General features: G+C 41.9%; 1 protein-coding gene across 1 annotated transcript; it reads right to left on the bottom strand.

The window, feature by feature from the left end:
* Positions 1–484: 484 nt before the first annotated feature.
* On the bottom strand, positions 485–22,101 carry BHMT (betaine--homocysteine S-methyltransferase). The gene is made up of 8 exons (XM_025388198.1): positions 21,968–22,101; positions 17,798–17,930; positions 13,993–14,111; positions 12,642–12,833; positions 11,840–11,987; positions 7,187–7,369; positions 5,356–5,584; positions 485–1,838 (listed from the first exon to the last, which is right to left on the bottom strand). Exons 1-8 carry the CDS (start codon positions 21,998–22,000, stop codon positions 1,655–1,657), a joined length of 1,221 nt encoding a protein of 406 aa, XP_025243983.1. The 5' UTR covers positions 22,001–22,101; the 3' UTR covers positions 485–1,654.
* Positions 22,102–22,261: the final 160 nt, after the last annotated feature.

Genomic DNA, 22,261 nt, shown 5'->3' with positions numbered 1-22,261 from the left:
AGAGTCTCGCTCTGTCCCCCAGGCTGGAGTGCAGTGGTGCAGTCTTGGCTCACTGCAGCCTCCACCTCCCAGGTTCAAGTGATTCTCATGCCTCAGCCTCCTGAGTAGCTGGGACGACAGGTGCATGCCACCACACCCAGCTAATTTTTGTATTTTTAGTAGACACGGGGTTTCACCATGTTGGCCAAGCTGGTCTTGAACTCCTAACCTCAAGTAATCCGCCCACCTCCCAAAGTGCTGGGATTACAGGCGTGAGCCACCACACCTGGCCTATTTTTGTTTTCTAGAATTCCCTGTCTGGGTCTCCAGAAAGAGCCAGTAGGGCCTCTTTTCCTTTAAAATACTGCCACCTGCTCCTTTAAAATTCCAGCATACTTGTGAAGTAGGTTTTTCTTTTAAATAGGTGAAGAAATTGAGGTATAGAGGTTTCACGTAAGACTTAGCAAATTGTAGAACCAGGATAAGAATAAAATACAAGCAATAGAGTCTCATTGCTCTTCTTTTTAATAGCTGAAAAGAATTACAATTTCAAAACAGTTCAAACAATTCAAGAATGTTTAGAAAGCAGCATGACCTCTTTTCTAATACACTGAGGGTAGCCATGTTTCTTCTAATAGTCTTGTATCTTCAGGCTTGAGCTCTTGGAGGAGAGTAGATATTAATTATCAGAGAAAAATATCGTAGTTCTCAATCTAGGAAACCAGGCTAGAGTTTAGAGAATCTCTACTTTTTTCTTATTGTATTTTTAAAAAGCTACCAACTAACACAAGCTCACTCTGCTTAGCCTTATGGCCCAGATGCATCTAGTGTTGACCAGGTTGGAGAGGGCTGAAATATCCATCTCTCCTCCCTCCTCCCCATTGGTCTATGTCTTTTACTGGTAGAAAAGTGGGTCAGGAAACAGAAGAACTCTGGAACTCTGAGAGCAGGACTCTGGGTATTGGATATTTATTGATCAAGTCTCATATGACTGACCTGCTTATAAGAATAAACTTAAACAGGATGGTCTCCTTATCTGAAGTGTCCTACAGCAATGTTTTTCAAACTGTGAATCCAAACCCAGTAGTGGGTCATAAAAATCCATTTGAAAGGTCTCAACTAGTGTGTTTTGTAAATGAAATAGAATGAAAAGGAATGGAACAGAAAATGCTAGGATGGATCACACATTTAATTTTGACAGTAAGATGTGATGTGTTTTCTGGGTCATTATATAAATTGTGTTTCTTACTAAGAGTCATGTTCAAAAGAGTTTAGAAGCCCTTTTCCATAGCACTTTCTGTCCCTGGCTGGTTGCTGAGTTCTTTATGACAGTTCATGTCTCATCCTCTTTGCTAGCCTACCAACTTCTTTAAGTGGGATTAACATCTGAATTACTTTTCCTGTGCTCCAGTGATTTCCATAATACCTTACACAGAGTGGGTGCTTAGTGAACCTGTTCAAGATTTACTTTGTACTTATTTTGCTCCTAAGAAAACTTCTAAAACATACTTTAAAATTGTCAAGTGCTATTTGTAATTCTATTTTGTTCAGGTAATAGCAATAATATGTGTAGGATGGCATTCATGAAAGCACTGCTTTTTAACCCTCTTTTCCTTATTTGTAGGAACTGTGGCTCAAACACCTAGAAATTCATCAAAAATAGCCTCCATTGAGGTTACTGTGATTTGAATTTTTGTTTTTCAAAGAGCTCTTTCAGCTGCTGCTCAGTTGTGGCTTCTTTCTGCTGCATCAGCTCGGCTGTTCCTTTGGTCACTCCCCAGCCATCTGGCTTTGACATTGAGGGGTTGTATGGCCGGCCAGAGGCTATCCGAAGATTCTCCCAGTATTCCTTCCTGGCCCTGTGTGAACAAAATACATGACATCAGACTCCTCCCCTAGCTTTGGTCTTTATGTCATGGAACCATTTAAAAATTATATAATATTTTAAATAATTCCATGCAGCACACAAAGTTGCCTATCAGACATTAAAAAGCAAAGGTGTCAATCTCAGCCACCTGTGTGGACAGTCTGTGGTTGTTTGGCTTCATCATGATTCCTGACTCCAAATTTATATGCTACTGATAAACAATCATTTGCTTACACTTATCCACACATTAATACTTAACAGGAAAAGTATGACATACCATTAACACAGTGAAAACATTATGTGCTCAGGGTAACTAAGCAGCACAGTAGCATCACTAGAATACCCGTGGCAGCTGCTGAACAGCAACAACCAACAGCGGCAGGCTTTCTCTCCATCCGTGATGCCGTGTTTTCATTAAAAGGTTACTGTACATTGTATTTTACTTCTATAGATGAGAAGAAACATCAGAAGCAGTGGAGGGACTGGGAAGCGGTCCATTCTGCTGGATGGCTTTTTACAGTGTTTCCTCTAGAGGCATCTGCCTCATTAACAACGGTTTTTGGCCGGGCGCAGTGGCTCAAGCCTGTAATCCCAGCACTTTGGGAGGCCGAGACGGGCGGATCACGAGGTCAGGAGATCGAGACCATCCTGGCTAACACGGTGAAACCCCGTCTCTACTAAAAAATACAAAAAACTAGCCCGGCGAGGTGGCGGCGCCTGTAGTCCCAGCTACTCTAGAGGCTGAGGCAGGAGAATGGCGTGAACCTGGGAGGCGGAGCTTGCAGTGAGCTGAGATCCGGCCACTGCACTCCAGCCTGGGCAACAGAGCAAGACTCCGTCTCAAAAAATAAGAACAAAAACAAAAACAAAACAAAAAAAAACAATGGTTTTTGTCAGGAGGCCGAGACGGGCAGATCACAAGGTCAGGAGATCGAGATCATCCTGGCTAACACAGTGAAATCCTGTCTCTACTAAAAAATACAAAAAAAACTAGCCGGGCGAGGTGGCGGGTGCCTGTAGTCCCAGCTACTCGGGAGGCTGAGGCAGGAGAATGGCGTGAACCCAGGAGGCGGAGCTTGCAGTGAGCCAAGATCCATCCAGGGCACTCCAGCCTGGGCGACAGAGCGAGACTCCGTCTCAAAAAAAACAAAAAAAACAAAAACGGTTTTTGTCCTAGAAGGCGCCCTTTGATGTAAAAACTGATATGATTTCTTGTTCTGTTATAAATGCATATTGAGGGAGCCGTCTTTGGATTCTAAGAGTGCATCCATTAAAACACACATTAATCAGGACTAAAAAATCCACCCCCGCCCCTCAATCTGTAAGTCTAAAATTACTTTGAATTTCTTTTTTGAGACAGGGTCTCACTCTGTCACCCTGGCTGGAGTGCAGTGGTACGATCTTGGCTCACTGCAACCCCCGCCTCCCAGGTTCAAGTGATTCTCCTGCCTCAGCCTTTTGAGTAGCTGGGATTGTAGGTCTACACCACCATATCCAGCTAATTTTTGTATTTTTTATAGAGACAGAGTTTCATCATGTTGCCCAGGCTGGTCTCAAACTCCTGAGCTCAAGCGATTCGCCCACCTTGGCTTCCCAAAGTGCTGGAATTACAGGTGTGAGTCACTATGTCCACTTTGAATTTCTTCTTTTAATATATGCACAGGAAAAATTTGGGATAGGAGTACTGTCTATTCCACTTACACTACCTCTCCTTCCTCACATCCTCATGAGCCAGCTGAGTTCACCTTGGTGGTTCTTCCCCAAACCCTGGAAAACTTCTGCACCTCTCACTCTTCAGGTTCCACTTCTGCCCTTCGATTTCCTTTGCTTCCTTCTGGCTCAGGCCTCAACCTGTCTGCTGTCCCTCCTAGCAAGTCTTCTTCACATGGCAATTACAACTTGCTGACTTTCTAATCTAACCTTGCCCTGGACTACCTGAGACCCCACCCCAGGCTCCTCTTTGCCTTTGGGATGGGGTCTGACGTAACTCATGAGCACAAATAAAGAGGCTGCCTCCTCCTCCTTCTTCCAACAAATTCTGTCTCTGCTATTCTCAAATTTCTAGTTTCTCAATGTGTCGTTCTCTTTCCACTTCTCAGTGCTTTCCTGAGGGTTGTTCCTCTAGCAATGTAATTCCTGTATCAGAATTCAACTCAGGCATCAGCTTTCTTATAAATCCTTCATGCACCCTCCCTCTGCCTTTTGCCCCATGGGACATTAGCTCAGGCCCTGCGCACCTATGCACATCTTCATCCTTGGACTTACTGTATTGGACATTACCTGTTTATCATTCTGCCTGCTAGATTGTTAGCTCCTTGTTTAGCTTGCTACCTCAGCATCCACAACAGCATCTGACAGATAGTTGTGCTCTGTTAATAGCTGCTGAACAGAGTGAAACTGCTACCTTTGCTTGGAGCACCCGTCCTCTACCTGCTTCCTAGTTCTCTATATGGTAGAAGCCTATTGAGCCTTCAAAAGCCAGCCCCAAAACCCTTCTTTTAAAATATCTTTCTGGTAGGCAAAGATAGTCATTCTCTTCTTTTGTTACTTTTCTATCCATATATCTACTAAAGCAGCTACCACAGTATAATACATTGGCTTTTGTATTTGTTTACCCAGTAGACTGTGAGTCTCTAAGCCACAGCTTTTCATTTCTGTATTCCTACTGCCCTGCCCAGTGCCTGACATAAATTTTTTTACTAGTATATTATTCATCTTCCCCATTGGAATGTAAAATCTGAGGGCAAGGACCTTGCCTGTCTTATTTGCCACTGTATTCCCAGCTCTGAAAATCACGCTTGATATAGTATTAGCTTTACTTAAGTGATCCTTAACTCTTAAAAATCAATGCAATTTAAGATTATTGTGCACCACATTAATGGTAATTTACTAGAGCACGAAATCACATTTCATTGCCACTTACATTTATTTACATTCTATATTCTTTTTTTTTTTTTTTTTGAGACAGAGTCTCATTCTGTTGCCCAAACTGGAGTGCAGTGGCGTGATCTTGGCTCACTGTAACCTCTGCCTCCCAGGTTCAAGCAATTCTTATGCCTCAGCCTCCCAAGTAGCTGGGATTACAGACGTGCACCACTATGCCCAGCTTTTTTTTTTTTTTTTTTTTTTTGTATTTTTAGTAGAGATGGAGTTTTGCCATGTTGCCCATGCTAGTCTCAAACTCCCGAGATCAAGTGATCTGCCTACCTTGGCCTCCCAAAGTGCTGGGATTACAGATGTGAGCCACTGCACCCAGCCTATATTTTTACTTTTTTTTTTTTTTAGTTATTTTTCTTTTCAAAATCCAAAATCAGGCCAAATACATTCTATATTCTTAAAACAATCTCCAGAAAACACCTAATAAGGATGCTTTATAAACATCTCTGGGAGAGAATTTGGGGATGACTGATTCTTCATCATCACACAACAAATTCGCTGCGCTCTTCTAAATGACCCCACTTGAACATATTCATAATCTAAATTAGTTTGGGATAGTAAAAGACGCTTACCTTGCTCTAACCCAGGGTTTGGTGTGCATGTCCAAACCACTTCCCCAGCTGCCATGTTTTTCTGAAGCTGGTGGCAAAAAGCCCCTTTCTGGGGCCAGCTCCTCTGCAATTGCCCTGATGTGGTAGGGCTCAAATCCACAGCACCCGCCAATGTACCGGACCCCCAGGTTGTAGGCTTCTCTGGCGTATTTTTGAATATCCCATCTGGTGGCAACTCTGGGTTCCAGTCCTGTAATAAGTGGCATTATGCCATTAGGCATTATACATTCTTTTCATAAAAATTCAAGATAAGTAGTTACAAGTATGTAATTTTCAATAAATGAATTGTTTTCAATATTCAATTCTTGCTTTTAAGAAAAACTTTGCTACTTTGTGTTATATGTTCACTTTTACATGCTGTGGTATCCAGTCTTCAGGAGAGTCCCAAATGACCTCTGCCTTTTGATGTTTTTCCCTTTGTGCAGTCCCCTCTTGCATTATAACAGGGCTGGTCTGTGAGATCCATAGAATATGGCAGAACAGGCATGTGACTTCAGAGGCTAGACTATACAAAACATTATGGTTTCTGCCTTGTACTTTCTTGGAGCACTCACCCTGGGGAAAGCCAGCTGCCATGTTGCAAGCATCACATGTTGCAACCATGTTTTCCAGCATCACAGTGAAAAGGCCCATGAGCGGAGGAACTGAGGCCCCCAGTCAACAGACAGCAAGAAACTGACACTAACTCCCAAAAGCCAATTAAGTGAGCTTGGAAGTAGATCCCCCAGCTCCCATCAAGCCTTCAGATGATAATAGCCCTGGCCAATATCCAGACTCCAACCTCTTAGGAGACCCTGAACCAAAACCAGCTAGTTATGCTATCCCTGAATTCTTGACCTGGAGAAACTGTGAGATAAGAAGTGGTTTTTCAAGCTACTACATTTTGCATTAATTTAATGTGTTATACAGCAGTAAGTAACACAGATGCCTTAACTTTCTTCCTTCGTGGTTCCTCCAAAGTGATTGTATTTTATAGTATCTTACTTGCCTAAGGGAGACAAATGCCTTGCCTTTCTTCCTTCATGGTTCCTCCAAAGTGATTGTATTTTAAAATATCTTACTTGCCTAAGGGTCCCTATAAAATATAGGATAGGGTGTAAAGACCTTAGAAGGAAGTAGGCTGGGCATGCCCTGTCCCTGCTAACCACTCTGGCTTAATTTTTGACATCAACCCACCCCCTCTTCCCAAACCTGCTGGGAAACTTTTTCCTTCTCCCTGGACTGCAAGTATCCCCTCACTTCATCTGCTTGGTCTCTTCATTAAAACTTGTTATATAGTCACTCGATGATGGTATCTTGCCTGCAATCCCAAAACTCTGGAGTAGCTGAGCCATATTAAAAATTGGAGAAAAGGACCTTAGAGATAACTGGTCTAACCTTATTTTCCCAATAGGGAATTTGAGAGCTAGAGGAATTCAGAGATTTTCCTAAGGTGACAGGACTTAGCAACAGAGCTAGAACTAGAGCTAAATATCTGCTGATTCCCCCATGGGAGGGCATCCTCACCAACCCCAAAGTATGACTCATTGGTTGCCTATTTAGATACTGATTCACCTCAGGTTTTATATTTAAGTTCAGAGGTCTTTTTTGCTAGCCAGGACCATCCTTTCCTTCTGCTCTTCTCTAATACCCAAGGGGCTTTTGGCTGCAGGGACAGAAACCAGGGACAAGACATGAGGAGACACCAAGCCATCTCTTCACCATGACAAAAGATCTCTGGGCATAGATTTACTTGAGTTTACATGAATATCAAATGAAGATATTGAGATGATTTATCAAATGTTGGTCTTACCAAACGGGAATTCTGGGAGATCGATGAATCCTTGCTTGTTGCAGTCGGGAGTGTGGTAAGCCAAGGGCTGGCTCATCAGGTGAGCTTTCAGTCGGGCAGCCTCCAAGCCCTCTTTCATGAGCTTCACTGTTTGTAAACTAATGGTGGGGTCAAAGTGGCAGTTCACACCAATGATGGATGCTCCTGTGAGTGGGAAGAACATGATAGCCTTAGGGATGCACCACAAACCAGCAGGACCAGCTCTCCTCTCTTCATCAGGAATCAGGAAGCTTTTTTTATATTTTTAAGGCAAAGTCTTACTCTATCGCCCAGGCTGGAGTACAGTGGTGTGATCTCAGCTCACTGCAGCCTCCACCTCAAGCGATCAAGCAATCCTCCCACCTCAGCCTCCTAAGTTGCTGTGACTACAGGTGTATGCCACCATGTCTGGCTAATTTTTTTTTTTTTTTAAATAGATACGGGGTTTCACCATGTTGCCCAGGCTGATTTCGAGCTCCTGAGCTCAAGTGATCCAATGGCCTCCTAGACTGTTGGGATTACAGGCGTTAGCCACCATGCCCAGCAGGAAGATTTTAATTGGAACGATGAACTGGAAGCATAGCACTGGGTCCTCATTCCCCACAAACCTCTCTTACCTTTGAGTGAGAATGATTACTAGCAGGCAGGAAGCGCTTTCTGTGAAAAGTGCTTTGAAGAGTCTGGTATAATTGAAGTGTCATCTTTTTTTGTTTGTTTGTTTGTTTGAGACAGAGTCTTGCTCTGTTGCCCAGGCTGGAGTGCAGTGGCGCGATCTCAGCTCACTGCAGCTTCCGCCTCCCGGGTTCAAGCAATTCTCCTGCCTCAGCCTTCTGAGTAGCTGGGACTACAGGCACGTGCCACCACACCGGGCTAATTTTTGTATTTTTAGTAGAGACAGGGTTTCACCATCTTGGTCAGGATGGTCTCCATCTCCTGACCTCATGATCTGCCCACCTCAGCCTCACAAAGTGCTGGAATTACAGGTGTGAACCACCACGCCCAGCCCTGTCCATCTTTTTTCAAAACAAAAATTATTAGTTTTTTTAAACTTCAAATTTTAGTAGTCAAACTTTCAATGTTTGACATTATGTTGCAAGCACAATAATTTTTCAACACTCCCAGCTGCTAGATTACACCTGTGTTTATCATACTGCTTAACTTGAGGTGTAAATAAATGTTCCTTTTCACCAGGCCAGCTTAATAAGTTCATTAGCCTTCTTGGGCACAGCAGCAGAATGTAATTTAGAAAAAAGTTTTTTAGACATGTGTTTTCTAGAAGGAATTTTGTGTCTAGGATTAATAGTTTGGGGAAAAAGAATCTCAAAAATCCTTTGACTTCAGCTACTCAATGTGTTTACTAACCTATTAGTCATTTTGACAGGCTTTTAATTTACATTTCAGCCTCCCCAGACTCACAACTATATGGGATTGTCTTCCTGTAGTATTCTTGTAAAATTTGGTGTTGTGAAGTTTGATTTAGTGAGAACAAAATATGTTTTAGATATTCCATTTTCTTCAAAAACTTTCTTTATAGTCATTATGTTCTTAAACTATATTTGGACCAAAGATGATTTACCATGGCAATCACTAGACATGATTTTGGAAGTTTCCTCCTCCAGAAGATTTGAGAGGGCATCATGACATAATAATTCTTTACTCTATCCTCTCAAAGTGGGAGGAATTCCCAAATAGGACTTTTCTTTCTTTCCTTTTTTTTTTTTTTGAATTTTAAAAATTGTGGTAAAATATATATCATGTAAAACTAGGCATTTTAACCTTTTAAAAAATTTTTATTTTTGTAGAAACAGGGCCTCATTATGTTGCCCAGGCTGGTTGTGAACTCCTGGCGTCAAACGATCCTCACACCTTTACCTTCCAAGGTGCTAGGATTATAGGCATGAGCCCCTGCATCTGGCCCATTTTAGCCATTTTTAAGTGGCATTAATTAGGTTCACAATGTTCTACAACTATTATCACTATTTCCACATTTTTTTCGATACCCCAAAGAGAAACTGCACCCATTAAGGACTAACTCCTTATTTTCCGCTTCTGCTAGCCCCTGGTAACCTCGAATCTACTTTCTGTCTCTGTGGATTTGCCTATTCTAGATATGTCATATAAACAGAATCATATGATATTTGTCATTTTGTGAGTGGCTTAGTTTACTTAGCATGATGTTTCCAAGGCTCATCCCTGTTGTGGCATGTTTGAGAACTTCATTTCTTCTTATTGCTGCATGATATTTCATTGTATGGATACACCACATTTTGTTTTATCCATTCACCTGTTGATGAACTCTGAGGTTGTTTCTAAAGGACTTTTTTGGGCCAGGTGTGGTGGCTCATGCCTGTAATCCTAGCACTTTTAAACTTCCTTTTCTGTTCTAGACTTTCAATACCATCTATACCCAGATCTCTCTCTCTTACCCTGACCTTCCCATTGGGCTCCAGACCTGAATATTGTGGATATATACAAGTTTCCAGAAGTAAATATACTTGTATGTGTGTGTGTGTATACATATGTATCCAGAATATGTGTGTGTGTATATATATATACTTGTATGTATAGATATACTTGTATGCTTCATATATATATATATATATATTCATCAAATTGTGTATACATATACTCACAAGTATATATATCCACAAAATCCAAGTCTGGAACCCAGTAGGAAGGTCACTGATACCAACTAAGCTATAAACTGTTGAAAACCTTTGGCTACCTTTTTTTTTGGATGTTGTGCTGCCAGAGTTTCTCTCTCCTTGCTGAACTTCATTCTATTAATAAATTAATAATATGTTGGCTATTTATTGGATGTCTTTTAGGTATAAGCCTCCTTGCAAGAGATTATAGAGAAGTAGAAATAGAGGACATTGTTCCTGACATCAACGATTTTATAATTTAGCACAGGGTTTTCCGAGGTTTGGTCCATGAAAATAATGTTCCATGATCAATTAAGTTAGGAAGTAGCTGTTCACTACATCACCTTCTTGAAGACTAGGAATATATGTGAACATACCAAAGATTTTGATAAGTTCCACAGTAAAGATACCTGCTTAAGGCTGGGTGCGGTGGCTCACACCTGTAATCCCAGCACTTTGGGAGTCTGAGGCGGATGGATCATGAGGTCAGGAGTTCGAGACCAGCCTGGCCAACATAGTGAAACCCCGTCTCTACTGAAAAATACAAAAAATTAGCTGGGCATGGTGGCGGGTGCCCGTAATCCCAGCTACTCGGGAGGCTGAGACAGGAGAATCGCTTGAACCTGGGAGGCGGAGGTGGCAGTGAGCAGAGATCACGCCTTTGCACTCCAGCCTGGGCGACAGTGTGACAAAACTCTGTCTCAAAAAACAAAACAAAACAAGATATCTGCTTAATTCGGTTCAGCGCAGCCTTTTCTAAATGTAGTTAACCCCAGAACCCTGTTAACATTCTCGCTGACTGGAAACTAGACTGAGGCTATTCTTAATGAGTGGTATAAACAGCAGATGTTACAATTGCTGAGAGGAAAAAGTGATCACTTGGGGTAGGAAAAATTATGTAAGGATACATGGAAGTATAATTTGAACTAAACATTGGAAGATGGACTAGATTTACTAGACAGATTATTTGTTAAGGACCTATTATGTGCTACATGCTATGCTAGACACAGGATACTCAGTACTGAACTAAACAGACAGTCTCTGCATTTATGGATCTTATAATCTAGTGAGGGAGTCAGCCATTAAACAGTTAAACAAATGAGATAAGTGAGAAGTGCTATGAAGAATATAAACAGGATACAGCGATATAAAAAATTGTAGCCATCTACTCTGTACAGAATGAGGGAAGAATTAGATGCAGGCCATGCATTCATTCCAATTAACAATGGGGATAATGAAGGCCTCTTCTGATCTTTCTACAAAAAGTTAACTTGCCTCTCCCCTAGTTGTTGTATTTCCCCATGAAAAATTATGATTATACAATTTTGTCCCTAAATCTAAATCTTTGTTATTATTAATGACAAGTATGAAAGTTATTTTCATGAAAAATCAGGAATTGGGTAAAAATCAGAGATTAAACAAAATGCTAGTCAAAATTTCTCTATTATACAAAGTGAGTCAGGCTTTTTCCCTGACAATTATTTTCTGGGTTTAAAATGGGGCAGTTTTGAAAACAGTCTGTGGGTTTCTTCTAAATGAAATGAAACCCAATATTTGGAATGGATTTACAATTATACAAAAGATATACTGGGTTGTCAGTGTTTTATATCAAAGGATTTTCTGATTTATTATACCAATTATAAAAAGCAAAATATACTAGTAATTTATGAGACTGAAAAACTTTGGCAAACAGGGCAACTAACTTAAAAGTTATTAATGTTTAAAGACCTTACTTGTAGATGTTAAACCTCCAGCTAGGGCTAGTTGCTCCTTTCAGAAGCCTGGTGTGTGTGTGTGCATGTGTGTATGCATGTGTGTGTATTTTTAAAACTTTTTTCCCTCTGGGATTCAATAATATCAATATTCTTACAAAAGTAAATTAATGGTTTTTATGTTAACGAAAGTAGTATACACTGATTCGTAGACAGATGTGCACTCGTGTGTTCTTTTAAGACTTACTAATCACAAACTGATTGAAATCTGTCATCACCTGCTTTCACCAGGCGCACTGCACACTCGCCGGGGGGCACGCCATGCAAATCTCCTTCCGGGCCAATGCACATGGTTGCTGCCACAGGTTTACCAGATGCTATCAAGGTTTCAACTGCCCACACAGCTTCTTCAACATGTTCAAAATACTGGAATCAGTTAAGGTTAGAGTACTTTTAATATCGTTTCTCCCAAAACAATTTTTTTTTTTTTTTTTGGGACAGAGTTTTGCTCTTTCACCCAGACTGGAGTACAGCTCACTGCAACCTCCGCCTCCCATTTTCAAGCAATTCTCCTGCCTCAACCTCCCAAGTAGCTGGGGTTACAGGTGCACGCCACCATGCCCAGCTAATTTTTGTATTTTTAGTAGAGACGGGGTTTCACCATGTTGGCCAGGCTGGTCTCAAACTCCTGACCTTGTGATCCACCTGCCTCCCAAAGTGCTGGGATTACAGGCGTGAGCCACCACGCCCAGCCTCTCCCAAAACAATTTGAAAACGTATTCTATTGCTTAAAAACTTCATTATTACTGTTTTCAAACTTTGAATTGTGACCCATTAGCATTTTTTAAATGAAATAGAATGATTTCTTACTATAAATTGCAGTCAAAAAGTTGGAAAAACACCATATCAGATTAACTGAATCAAATTTATCAGAAGCCCTGAATTGGGAAACGATTTCAAAAACTAAATATTACTATTACTAGTTATGATCGTCACCTAACCCCACACAGTACTCTTGAAAGCCAAAGGTAGAGAAAATGTACTAGGTGTATTTGTCTTATCTTTCACATTATTCTTTACCTCTGCAATCAAGAAGTCCACGTTCTTCTTCATAAAGACCTCTAACTGTTGCAGAAATACTTTTTTGACTTCAGTTTCACTCTTGCAGCTAAGGTATGAAGGTGTCTGACTCACTCCTCCTGCTACCAAAGCATCTCCTTCATCAGCCACTTGTCGGGCAATGTCGCAAGCAGCTTCATTGACTTTCTGCCCCTAAAATGGGTGAGTATATGAGACTTCTAAATTTTCATGTGAAATGGAGATAAAATTATTATTCAAACATTCACATCTTAGTTGTATATTTACAATAGTATCTTATTCCAGAAAATGACTGTTATGGAATAGTTCAAAGCTTTATACCAAGTTGAACAGTTTGCAATAACACTAATAATAGTGATAGTAACAATAAATATATATTATATATGACATTACATTATACCAAAGATGTGTGAGATTGTAAAAGTGTTTACATCGAAGGATGTTATCTGGTATCTTCCAGTGCCTAAGATGCACTTAGAAGAGTATCTAACAAATAGTAGTGGTGGTGATGATTTGCTTTAATGAAATTAAATTTAAATAACTATAGAATTCAGGACATTTTTGTATGTATATTCTCAATTAACAGATAAGTGCATAACTAATAAGGTCTTTTTTTTTTTTTTGGGACGGAGTCTCGCTCTGTTGCCCAGGCTGGAGTGCAGTGGCCGGATCTCGGCTCACTGCAAGCTCCGCCTCCCGGGTTCCCGCCATTCTCCTGCCTCAGCCTCCTGAGTAGCTGGGACTACAGGCGCCCGCCACCTTGCCCGGCTAGTTTTTTGTATTTTTTAGTAGAGACGGGGTTTCACCGTAGGTCTTTTCTAATTATTTAGACTTTAAAAGTTGTTTGTTATGCTCAACAAACAAAAAGCTCCCCAAACCTAGCACTGTATACTCATGGAATTTTGGAAACCTCAGCCTTGATGGGGTAAGGGGGTTGGTCCAACATCACAAAGTAGATGTGGTTGAGTCAGGCACTATTCCAGGTTTACTGATTTATTATGCCTACGATCTTTCCTCTAGCCATGCTACATTTAAAAACATTAAGGACGAAAGAATTTGTAAGGATGCCCAATTTACTCAGCAACTTAGGAGACTAGGAGAATCATTAATCATTAAATACCTCTTCTTTCATCTGCTTTGCTAAATGCCTCTTTGTTAATTTTGGGGATTACAGCTAAATAAAACCTAAGGCTGTTATTCACGCCTCTCATTTTTGTATTATTAGAAATAAAACAAAACTCGGAAGAGGCTGAACCCTTTTCTCTATGGGAGCTTTGTTGATGCAATGGGTCAACAATATCCTTCTAAAAGTTCCACAGCTGGTTTTACTCACAGATATCTTCTCTAAGACATAGTTTCCCCTGTTCTCCAGCTTGTCTTCACTCGCATAGAAGGTGAAGGTCTGCATGACGTTTGAGCCAGCTCTGAGGAACTCTCGATGAAGCTGGCGAACTGGGAGAGCGAAAGAGGAAAGGTATAATTTCTGTTTCGTAACCCACAGTGTTTTCAAATGGCTCTCAGATAAACAAACAGGAAAATAACTGCTTTAATTTCTGGTTGCTTGACATTTGCACATCTTAGGGGTAGATGAGAGGTAGATCTGAAGTCTCTTGGCAACTCCTGCAAACCTGCTGTGACTAGATGAATGAGTGGCCAGGGGATGCTCGTATTCCTGCATTTGCTCATCTTGTTCATTGTTTACTTTGTTTATCATTCATTGACTGTATTTGTGGATGGCACCCATGGACACAAGGGTGAACAATCCAGTATCCTGTCTTTGGACAACTTTACAGTCTGTCTAGAAATAACTAACTACAGCACTGCATGGTTGGGTTATGCAGGAAGAAGGGATCATTTCTACCCAGGACATGGAGCAAGGAGGTGAAGGAGGTCTGAAGATGAGGAATCATTTGAGCTGCACTTGGAAGAATTCTGTGCTATTGCCAGGCAGAGAAGGTGGGGAAGGGAATTCCCTCCAGAGAGAACAGCCTGAGCAAAGATAATAAGGCAGGAACAGGCATAGCATTTGGGGGAATGACAAGTACTTTGAATGGCTGGAGTTGATGAATCAGGGAAATATTTAGTTTTTTTTTTTTTTTTTTTTTTGAGACGGAGTCTCGCTGTGTCTCCCAGGCTGGAGTGCAGTGGCGTGATCTCGGCTCACTGCAAGCTCTGCCTCCCGGGTTCACGCCATTCTCCCGCCTCAGCCTCCCAAGTAGCTGAGACTACAGGCGCCCGCCACCACGCCCAGCTAGTTTTTTGTATTTTTAGTAGAGACGGGGTTTCACCATGTTAGCCAGGATAGTCTCGATCTCCTGACCTCGTGATCCACCCGCCTCGGCCTCCCAAAGTGCTGGGATTACAGGCTTGAGCCACTGCGCCCGGCCGAAATATTTAGTTTTTAAGCAACTGGATGATGTGATTAGTACAGTCTTTTCAAAAGATAATTCTGGTAGCGGGGTGAAATAAGAATTGGAGCAGGATTTCCAAGCACAGATCCATGGATGCATGCCAAATGGCAAGGTTTTTTTTGTTTTTTTGGTTTTTTTTTTGTTTTTGTTTTTGTTTTTGTTTTTGTTTTTTGAGATAGTTTTATTCTGTCACCCAGGCTGGTGTGCAGTGATGTGATCTTGGCTCACTGCAACCTCTGCCTCCTGGGTTCAAGCAATTCTCTTGCCTCAGCCTCCTGAGTAGCTGGGACTACAGGCGCCTGCCACCACGCCTGGTGATTTTTTGTATTTTCAGTAGAGGCAGTGTTTTGCCATGTTGGCCAGGCTGATCTTGAACTCCTGACCTCAAGTGATCTGCCCGCCTTAGCCTCCCAAAGTACTAGGATTATGGGTGTGAGGCCTCCAAATGGCAAAGTTTTATCAGCTGGAGGAATATGGTGGGATTTTTTTCCCCATATAGCTAAATGTATTCAGTTTAATAAATTATCATTTGTTTTAAAATAGCTGTCCTAAGCTATGGTTGCCCATTAGATCCCCTGCAAACTTTTTTTAAAATTATGGATTGGAATGTCAAATCCACAGATATTCTGATTTAATTGGTTTGGAGTGAGGCATAGGCATCTTCTTTTAAAAGCTTCCCCAACCCATCTTTGTTTTCAGCCTTGTCAAAAACTGCCATTGTAAGATAGTGGGAAAAAACTCCTTTTATAAAATGACAGTGAAACTTGGATGATGGTTGTTTTTGTTAGGAGAATTAACTGGGCAAAGTAAGAAATCAGCATGCTATTAATATATCAGCTCCTGAAAATTATTTTGAAATTTCAGAGGTTTATGAAATCCAAAAGTCCAGGAGCAACTATATGAGAGGCTAGGAAATTGCTAGGACGCTGAAGTTCTTAGCCCTTGGGACTAACACAGGAGATGAGTCTATACTCATCTCTTGCATCCCAGAGGCCTAGTACAGTAGAGTGCCTGGAACATAGAAACCTTGGTTTTTGTTTGTAAATAGATGAATACATAAGTGAAAAAAGCTTTTAAATTTTAGAAAATGGATTTGTAAGCTTGTAGTCATTTTCCATGATTTTTTAAATCATAGAAAGTTCTCAGTGGGACCTCAAAAGCATCCCTAAATTAGTGGGCTTCAAACTTGTTTTATAATAACAGAACCAATTAAAAATATAGGGAGTCCCATATATCAATCAGATAAACCCAGAGCTGCTGTGGTTGGAGAGGACTGAAAGGCCTATATACTAGGTTTCTGGATGCTAGGAAGAAATGGTTTATAACTATGAAGTCCACTCACGTGGTCCTTGGGTGGATTTCCAGAGATTTCATGAAAAAACCCTGGAAATGTGTGCAAATTGTTATGTATAAATACATTTTACAATGCAGAAGGTCTATAAACTTTTATCAGATTTTTCCATAGGGCAGTGATCTCAAACAGTTGAAGACAACTCCTCACTCTTGATTATTCATCATACTTCTAAAACTGCAGTAATTCTCTAAGTATGATCCATCTTAGAGTCACCTGGGGGCAATTATCAGAAAGGCAAATTCCTCAAACTCTTCCAGACCCCAATAACCTGAATTCATTGCTGAATTAAAACTGCTTCCACTGGGTGCAAGAACCATAACTTTGGGCATGAACTTTAGCAAGAGAATGAGGCTGGTAATTTCTGAGTATCCTTTCACCTACATTTTCCTGATCACAAGGTTCCTAGGTTCATCCTCTAACCCATAATACGATAGGACTAGTCCCTTTTACACAATGATGTCACCTATACTAATTGATTACCTTCATTTTGTGGCCTTAACTCCTCATTATATTACTTATTTTAACATCATAGAAGCTAAGTATACATTGATACATGATTACATATGTACATAGCATAGTTGGAGATTAGCCTTATAGATTTAGCTTGAGAAATGCAAGTTTTTGAAATTCCACAGTAAACTCTAAAAGGTCGAATAAAATTCTGAAGTATTTCTTCAGTTGGGTAAGTTTGCAGCAAAACCATTTGGGGGCAAAATATGACCTGAACCAACATGAAGGTATTGATAAACATGTTTCAGTTAGTAAAGGTAGTCATATATTGTGATGCAAAAATGTATTAATGTGTTTCAATGGGGGCTGCTTCAGTGTCCATTGGGAATGTTACATAATATGCTACTGTATTAACTTTCTAACCTCCCCAGATTCCTGGATTCCAAGACACATGTGGCCCCAAAATGTGGTTTGGACAGGGGATTGTGGGCCTGTAGCATAACCACTCCTTTCTTGTTGCCTAGAACATGAAAAAGTCAGGCCCAGGCACCGGATATATAAAAATGTTGCAGGTGAGGTCCAGCTTGCAGGAAGACTCTTCGGGGTTTCCATCAATTCTAGCTACCACTCAGTCTCAATTACAAAAGCACTGCAAATACACACAATCATTTGCATAAAATAGCTCAAGCGATCCTCTTGCCTCAGCCTCCCAAGTAGCTGCAACTACAGGCGTGCACCACCATGCCCAGCTAATTTTTTAAAAAACTTCTGAGAGACTGGGTCTCCCCGTGTGCCCAGGCTGGTCTTGAATTCCTGGGCTCAAGTGGTCTTCCCACCTCAGCCTCCTGAGTTGCTGGGATTACAGGCGTGAACCACCACACCCGGCTCCTTTATGAGAACTTACAATAGAGCTCTGCACCAACCTGCTTCTGGGTGCTCCACAGCAGCTTCAGGAGTCCAGGGTCCTGCCTTTACGTAGCCCCTCTTCTCCAGTGCAAAGACAAACCCTCCATCTCCAATCACAATCTCTCCAGCATTTAAACGTTCTAGGATGCCCTAAAATTACAGATGAGGGAGGAAAAGGAGTTACTTGAGTGTTTAAGAGAATTTTCTATTTTTATTATTTTTGCTAATATATTCTTGGAGAGGTGTGGTTTATTTTAGAATTTTCAGAGAAAAATTTATATTTTATATATACATTTATGGCTATCTATAAGACAAACAACCAGAATGCTCATAAAATAAACATTTGTGTATTCCTTTGTATGTGCTGGGGTTGGGGGGGTCTTTCAGAATATGTTAAAGAGTGTTTGAAGAATACCATGGGAGGTGTGTTTCAAGAACTATCTGCTGAGGGATTAAATGAAAAGATTTTGTTGTAAAGCCTCAAATCTGCACTTAAGCACAGATTCTTAAAATGGTAAATACTAGTCTTCTTACTCTATCAACAAGCTAAAGAGAGGGTTAAAATTGTTAAACAAGTTGAAATGGCATAGAATGCTTTTTTTTTTTTTTTTTTTTTTTTATTTCTTAGAGACAGGGTCTCACTATGTGCCCAGAGGAACTTGAACTCCTGGGCTCAGAAGATCCTCCAGTCTCACCCTTCCCAGCAGCTGAAACTACAGGCTCGTGCCACAGTGCCCAGCAATGCTATTAAGCCATTTTATTTTAAGACTGAAAAGGTGGCCAAATCACTCAAAGACTTCTATCTTTGGTGTTAACATTGAGTTTCCGCAACAGTAGCTGTGCTATACAGACCAGGTTATGAGTGTGCGCATTCTGTACTCTATGATGAGAACAAGGAAGAAACAACTAAATAAAGTATTTGTTGAATGATTTTCAGCCCAATCACCATACTTATTCCATTTACAATACTGTGCAGTAATCACCCTGTTGTTCTATAGATAAATTTGGAATTAAGTATTTTGAAAGGGTTTTGTGAATTACAAAGTAATTCTCTAGTTTAATAGTTTTTTTTTGTAATTTCAAAGAATCATAGACTTTAAAAATAAATAGTATTCAATTCAACTGAGATCTCTCTCTCATTTCACAAATGAAAAATCAAGACCCAGAGTCCCTGAGTAATTTATACATGGTCTTCCAGATGGGGAGCATAGGGCTTCCTGATTCCTTTATGCTTAAATAATATCTATATTTGATTTTAAATGGGATTAGGGGTGGCGGGACAGCCCTGAAAAAAAACTATATAGTGTAAAGGAATAACTTGGGATGTATTTACCTAGTGTGTTCCATTTACTACCAATAACAGTGGATAAAACAAAAGCTGACATAATAACAAGCATTCCAGAAATCTGAGAGAGGCAGTCACAGGATTTTGTATCCCAATTCTTTGCCGCCTTCTTAGAACCTCCCTCATTTTCATTCTCTTCCCCTTCACTGCCCCTTCCCATGCCATTTGGACAGCTGGTGCTCAGAGAGAGGAAATAATTGACATTTCACCAGACAGAAGCAAAGTGGTAGGATTATGCTGTGTGTTCCCTAATATACCTTTCAGATCAAAACATTTTCAAGCCATAATGTTGAAGCCATGTTATCTTCCGGGAGCCCATAAAATAACAAAGCACTACAAAAATATAAATGGCTCACATGTCATTTTGAAATCCAAACATTCGTCATGATTGCAACGTGTCTAAATGTCACATCTGAAAACTACAACTTTGATTATGACCTAATTAACAAGAACAACAATAATAAAAAATATATATATATATTTAGTACCTCAACATTTTAATGTGCAGCATAGCTAAGGATCTGATGTTGGGTGGCAGGGTGGGTAGTGGCGATTCAACTACTATGTGGTTCATGCACTTGTTGAGTGATTCTCTGGAAATGCTATCTCTTACATTCTATTGCATTTTAAAATTATCTAGACTTCAGGATTTTCTGTTCCCAAGCTAAACAGACTTTTTAAAAAACGGAATGTGCTATGAAAAAAATATACTGTTTTGTGAAAAAGTATTACAAAACAGTATGTGTAATATCAGCCCATTTTTGTTTAAAAAGTACATATTTGCCTCAACAACAAACTAGCAGAATATACACCAGAATTTAACAGGCACTGTTCTTTGTGCTTTACCTAGTTGTTTATAATGAACATGTGCAAGCTTTGTAACATTTATTTTAATTTTAAACTCAAATGTGTAGACATGTTATTGTTCATATATTGTTTTAACACTGACATATGCATGGAAACAAGTTACTGAGGAAACTGTTTTTTTCCATCTTACATTCATCTGTTGCTTAGATAATTCTATAAAGATAATTCTTTAAAATGCTAGATTTTCTGAGTTTGAGTTTGGGGAATAAGTTAGAATTACATGGCTATGAGAATGGGGACAAACAAAAAATATCTATGTCTATATCTATATCTATAGGAATCATCCTTCCCAGTCTCTACGGACTATTAATTTAGTACACTTAGGGACTGGCGAGATTCTCACCCTCCTTGGACTGGTGACAGTCCATAGTCCTTTGCCATCTCAGCACCCACTCATGCCATCAACATGATGATGCATTTAGTATCTGTAACCGAATTGACCTTCTTCCTTGTGTAGAGGTCTTTTGATTTGGGAGGCCATCCCTTTAGAAACTGGGCACACCTCAGCTGGTTCTCCAGCAGGGCAGGCACTGGGATGACAGCTGGACCTTTCTCACTGTTCTTACAGCCCAGAGGATGCAGTTGGCCTGGCCCCCTCTGCTGCCTCCCTACCATTTTCCGGGGGCCTCTGTCGTGCCAGGCCTGGGACTGGGCATTTTGATACCAAAAAGGTCTAGTTTATTCCCTCCTCCCTCCATCCTTCTCTCTCTTCCCACCCGTCCAGTCTCATTCCATGGCAGTCAGTCCATCTATCCATCCGTTCGTTCCCCAAATTAGAGGAAGGCCTACCATCTGGACTGAAAACACTTCTCCCAACAAGCCACTGGGAAAGCCAACAGATGGATTTGTTAATCTGGAGCTGGAATTGGGTTTTACAATTTCATCGACAGCCCTTCCTCAGTATCTTACAGCCACTCTACCCATTTTTTCTTTTTTTTTTTTTTTTGAGACGGAGTCTCGCTCTGTCGCCCAGGCTGGAGTACAGTGGCCGGATCTCAGCTCACTGCAAGCTCCGCCTCCCGGGTTTATGCCATTCTCCTGCCTCAGCCTCCCGAGTAGCTGGGACTACAGGCGCCCGCCACCTCGCCCGGCTAGTTTTTTGTATTTTTTAGTAGAGACGGGGTTTCACCGTGTTAGCCAGGATGGTCTCGATCTCCTGACCTCGTGATCCGCCCGTCTCGGCCTCCCAAAGTGCTGGGATTACAGGCTTGAGCCACCGCGCCCGGCCCATTTTTTCTTGAACCATGTTTTCGAGGCTGACATTTCGGATGACATTTTTCTGTCATCTCGGACATCAAATTGCCTGTGAAAATCTGCAATCACCCAACCAGCGCCTAGACCTTGGGTACAGCTAGAACCCGGCGGGGAGGCGGCGACACCCGCGGTGCGGGTCCAGGAAAATGTCGGAACCAGCGCCACCCACTCCTCCCAGTTATGTGCGCGCCGGGTGCAGAGGGCGCTCGCGGCCGCCCCCGCAGACACAGATGCGGAGCGCGCCAGGGGCGCTACGCAGCTCAGTGCTGACAGGATATCGCGCCTGTGGGGCTAAAAGCAGTGTCTCTGGGGAGTTTTTTGGTCTTGGGGTGCCAGGTTCAGAAGGTATTGGGAGGCTTGGAGTTCTGGGGACACCCAGCCGTCGGGGATGGCTCAGAGGGTGCCTTTGGGTCTGAGGGGCAAGGATCACAGAAATCTGGGGCGCACTCTGGTCCAAACGGGGCTGGGGCTGGAGGGGAGAGAGAGGCGCTCTGAGGCCGCCCTCTGAACGTGGGGCAGGCGTGGGGAGGCTCAGAGGCGCCTTGGGGTCCCGCTGGAGAAGTTCTGGAAGCTCATTCTGGTCTGAGGCTAAGGGAGGGGAGCGAGCAGGAGGATGATGGGTCGCAGGCAGGGTCCGAGGGCCCCTCTGCGCTCCCAGAGGCCGGGGTACAGAGCAGGTGGGAGGGGGAGGAGAGGGTCCTCGGGTCTCCTGGAGACTCACCTTCTTGGCCTTTTTGCCCCCAACGGGTGGCATCTTCGTGGTGTCCAGACAGGTGGTCGACACGGATGCGGACCGACTAGGCGAGCCTTCGCGCTGCGCAGCCCCAACCTGCTTCGAGTCCGCAGCCTGCCTCTTTATACCCGCAGTTGGGCGCGGGGAGGGCCTCCCAGCCACAGCGCGGGCCAGCGCGGGCCTTGGGCGGGAACACGCCCACCAGCCCTTTATCAGGCCCGCCTCCTGTTGGGAACCTAGCTTGCCAAGGAGGTGATCCAGATTGTTCACCCGAATGGGTGG

This window comes from Theropithecus gelada, chromosome 6, assembly GCF_003255815.1.
Source record: "Theropithecus gelada isolate Dixy chromosome 6, Tgel_1.0, whole genome shotgun sequence".
In the NCBI taxonomy this organism is placed as follows: Eukaryota; Metazoa; Chordata; class Mammalia; order Primates; family Cercopithecidae; genus Theropithecus; species Theropithecus gelada.
This window is presented reverse-complemented; position numbering and strand designations above follow the sequence as displayed.

Bases quoted from the DNA above. Each gene is read 5' to 3' on its own strand.
- BHMT (XM_025388198.1), bottom strand. From the start codon at position 22,000: ATGCCACCCGTTGGGGGCAAAAAGGCCAAGAAG. The intron at 14,112-17,797 runs GTTGGTGCAGAG...TCGCTCTCCCAG, and splicing joins TGTGGAGCACCCAGAAGCAG to TTCGCCAGCTTCATCGAGAG. The intron at 12,834-13,992 runs GTGAGTAAAACC...CACCCATTTTAG, and splicing joins ATGTCTTAGAGAAGATATCT to GGGCAGAAAGTCAATGAAGC.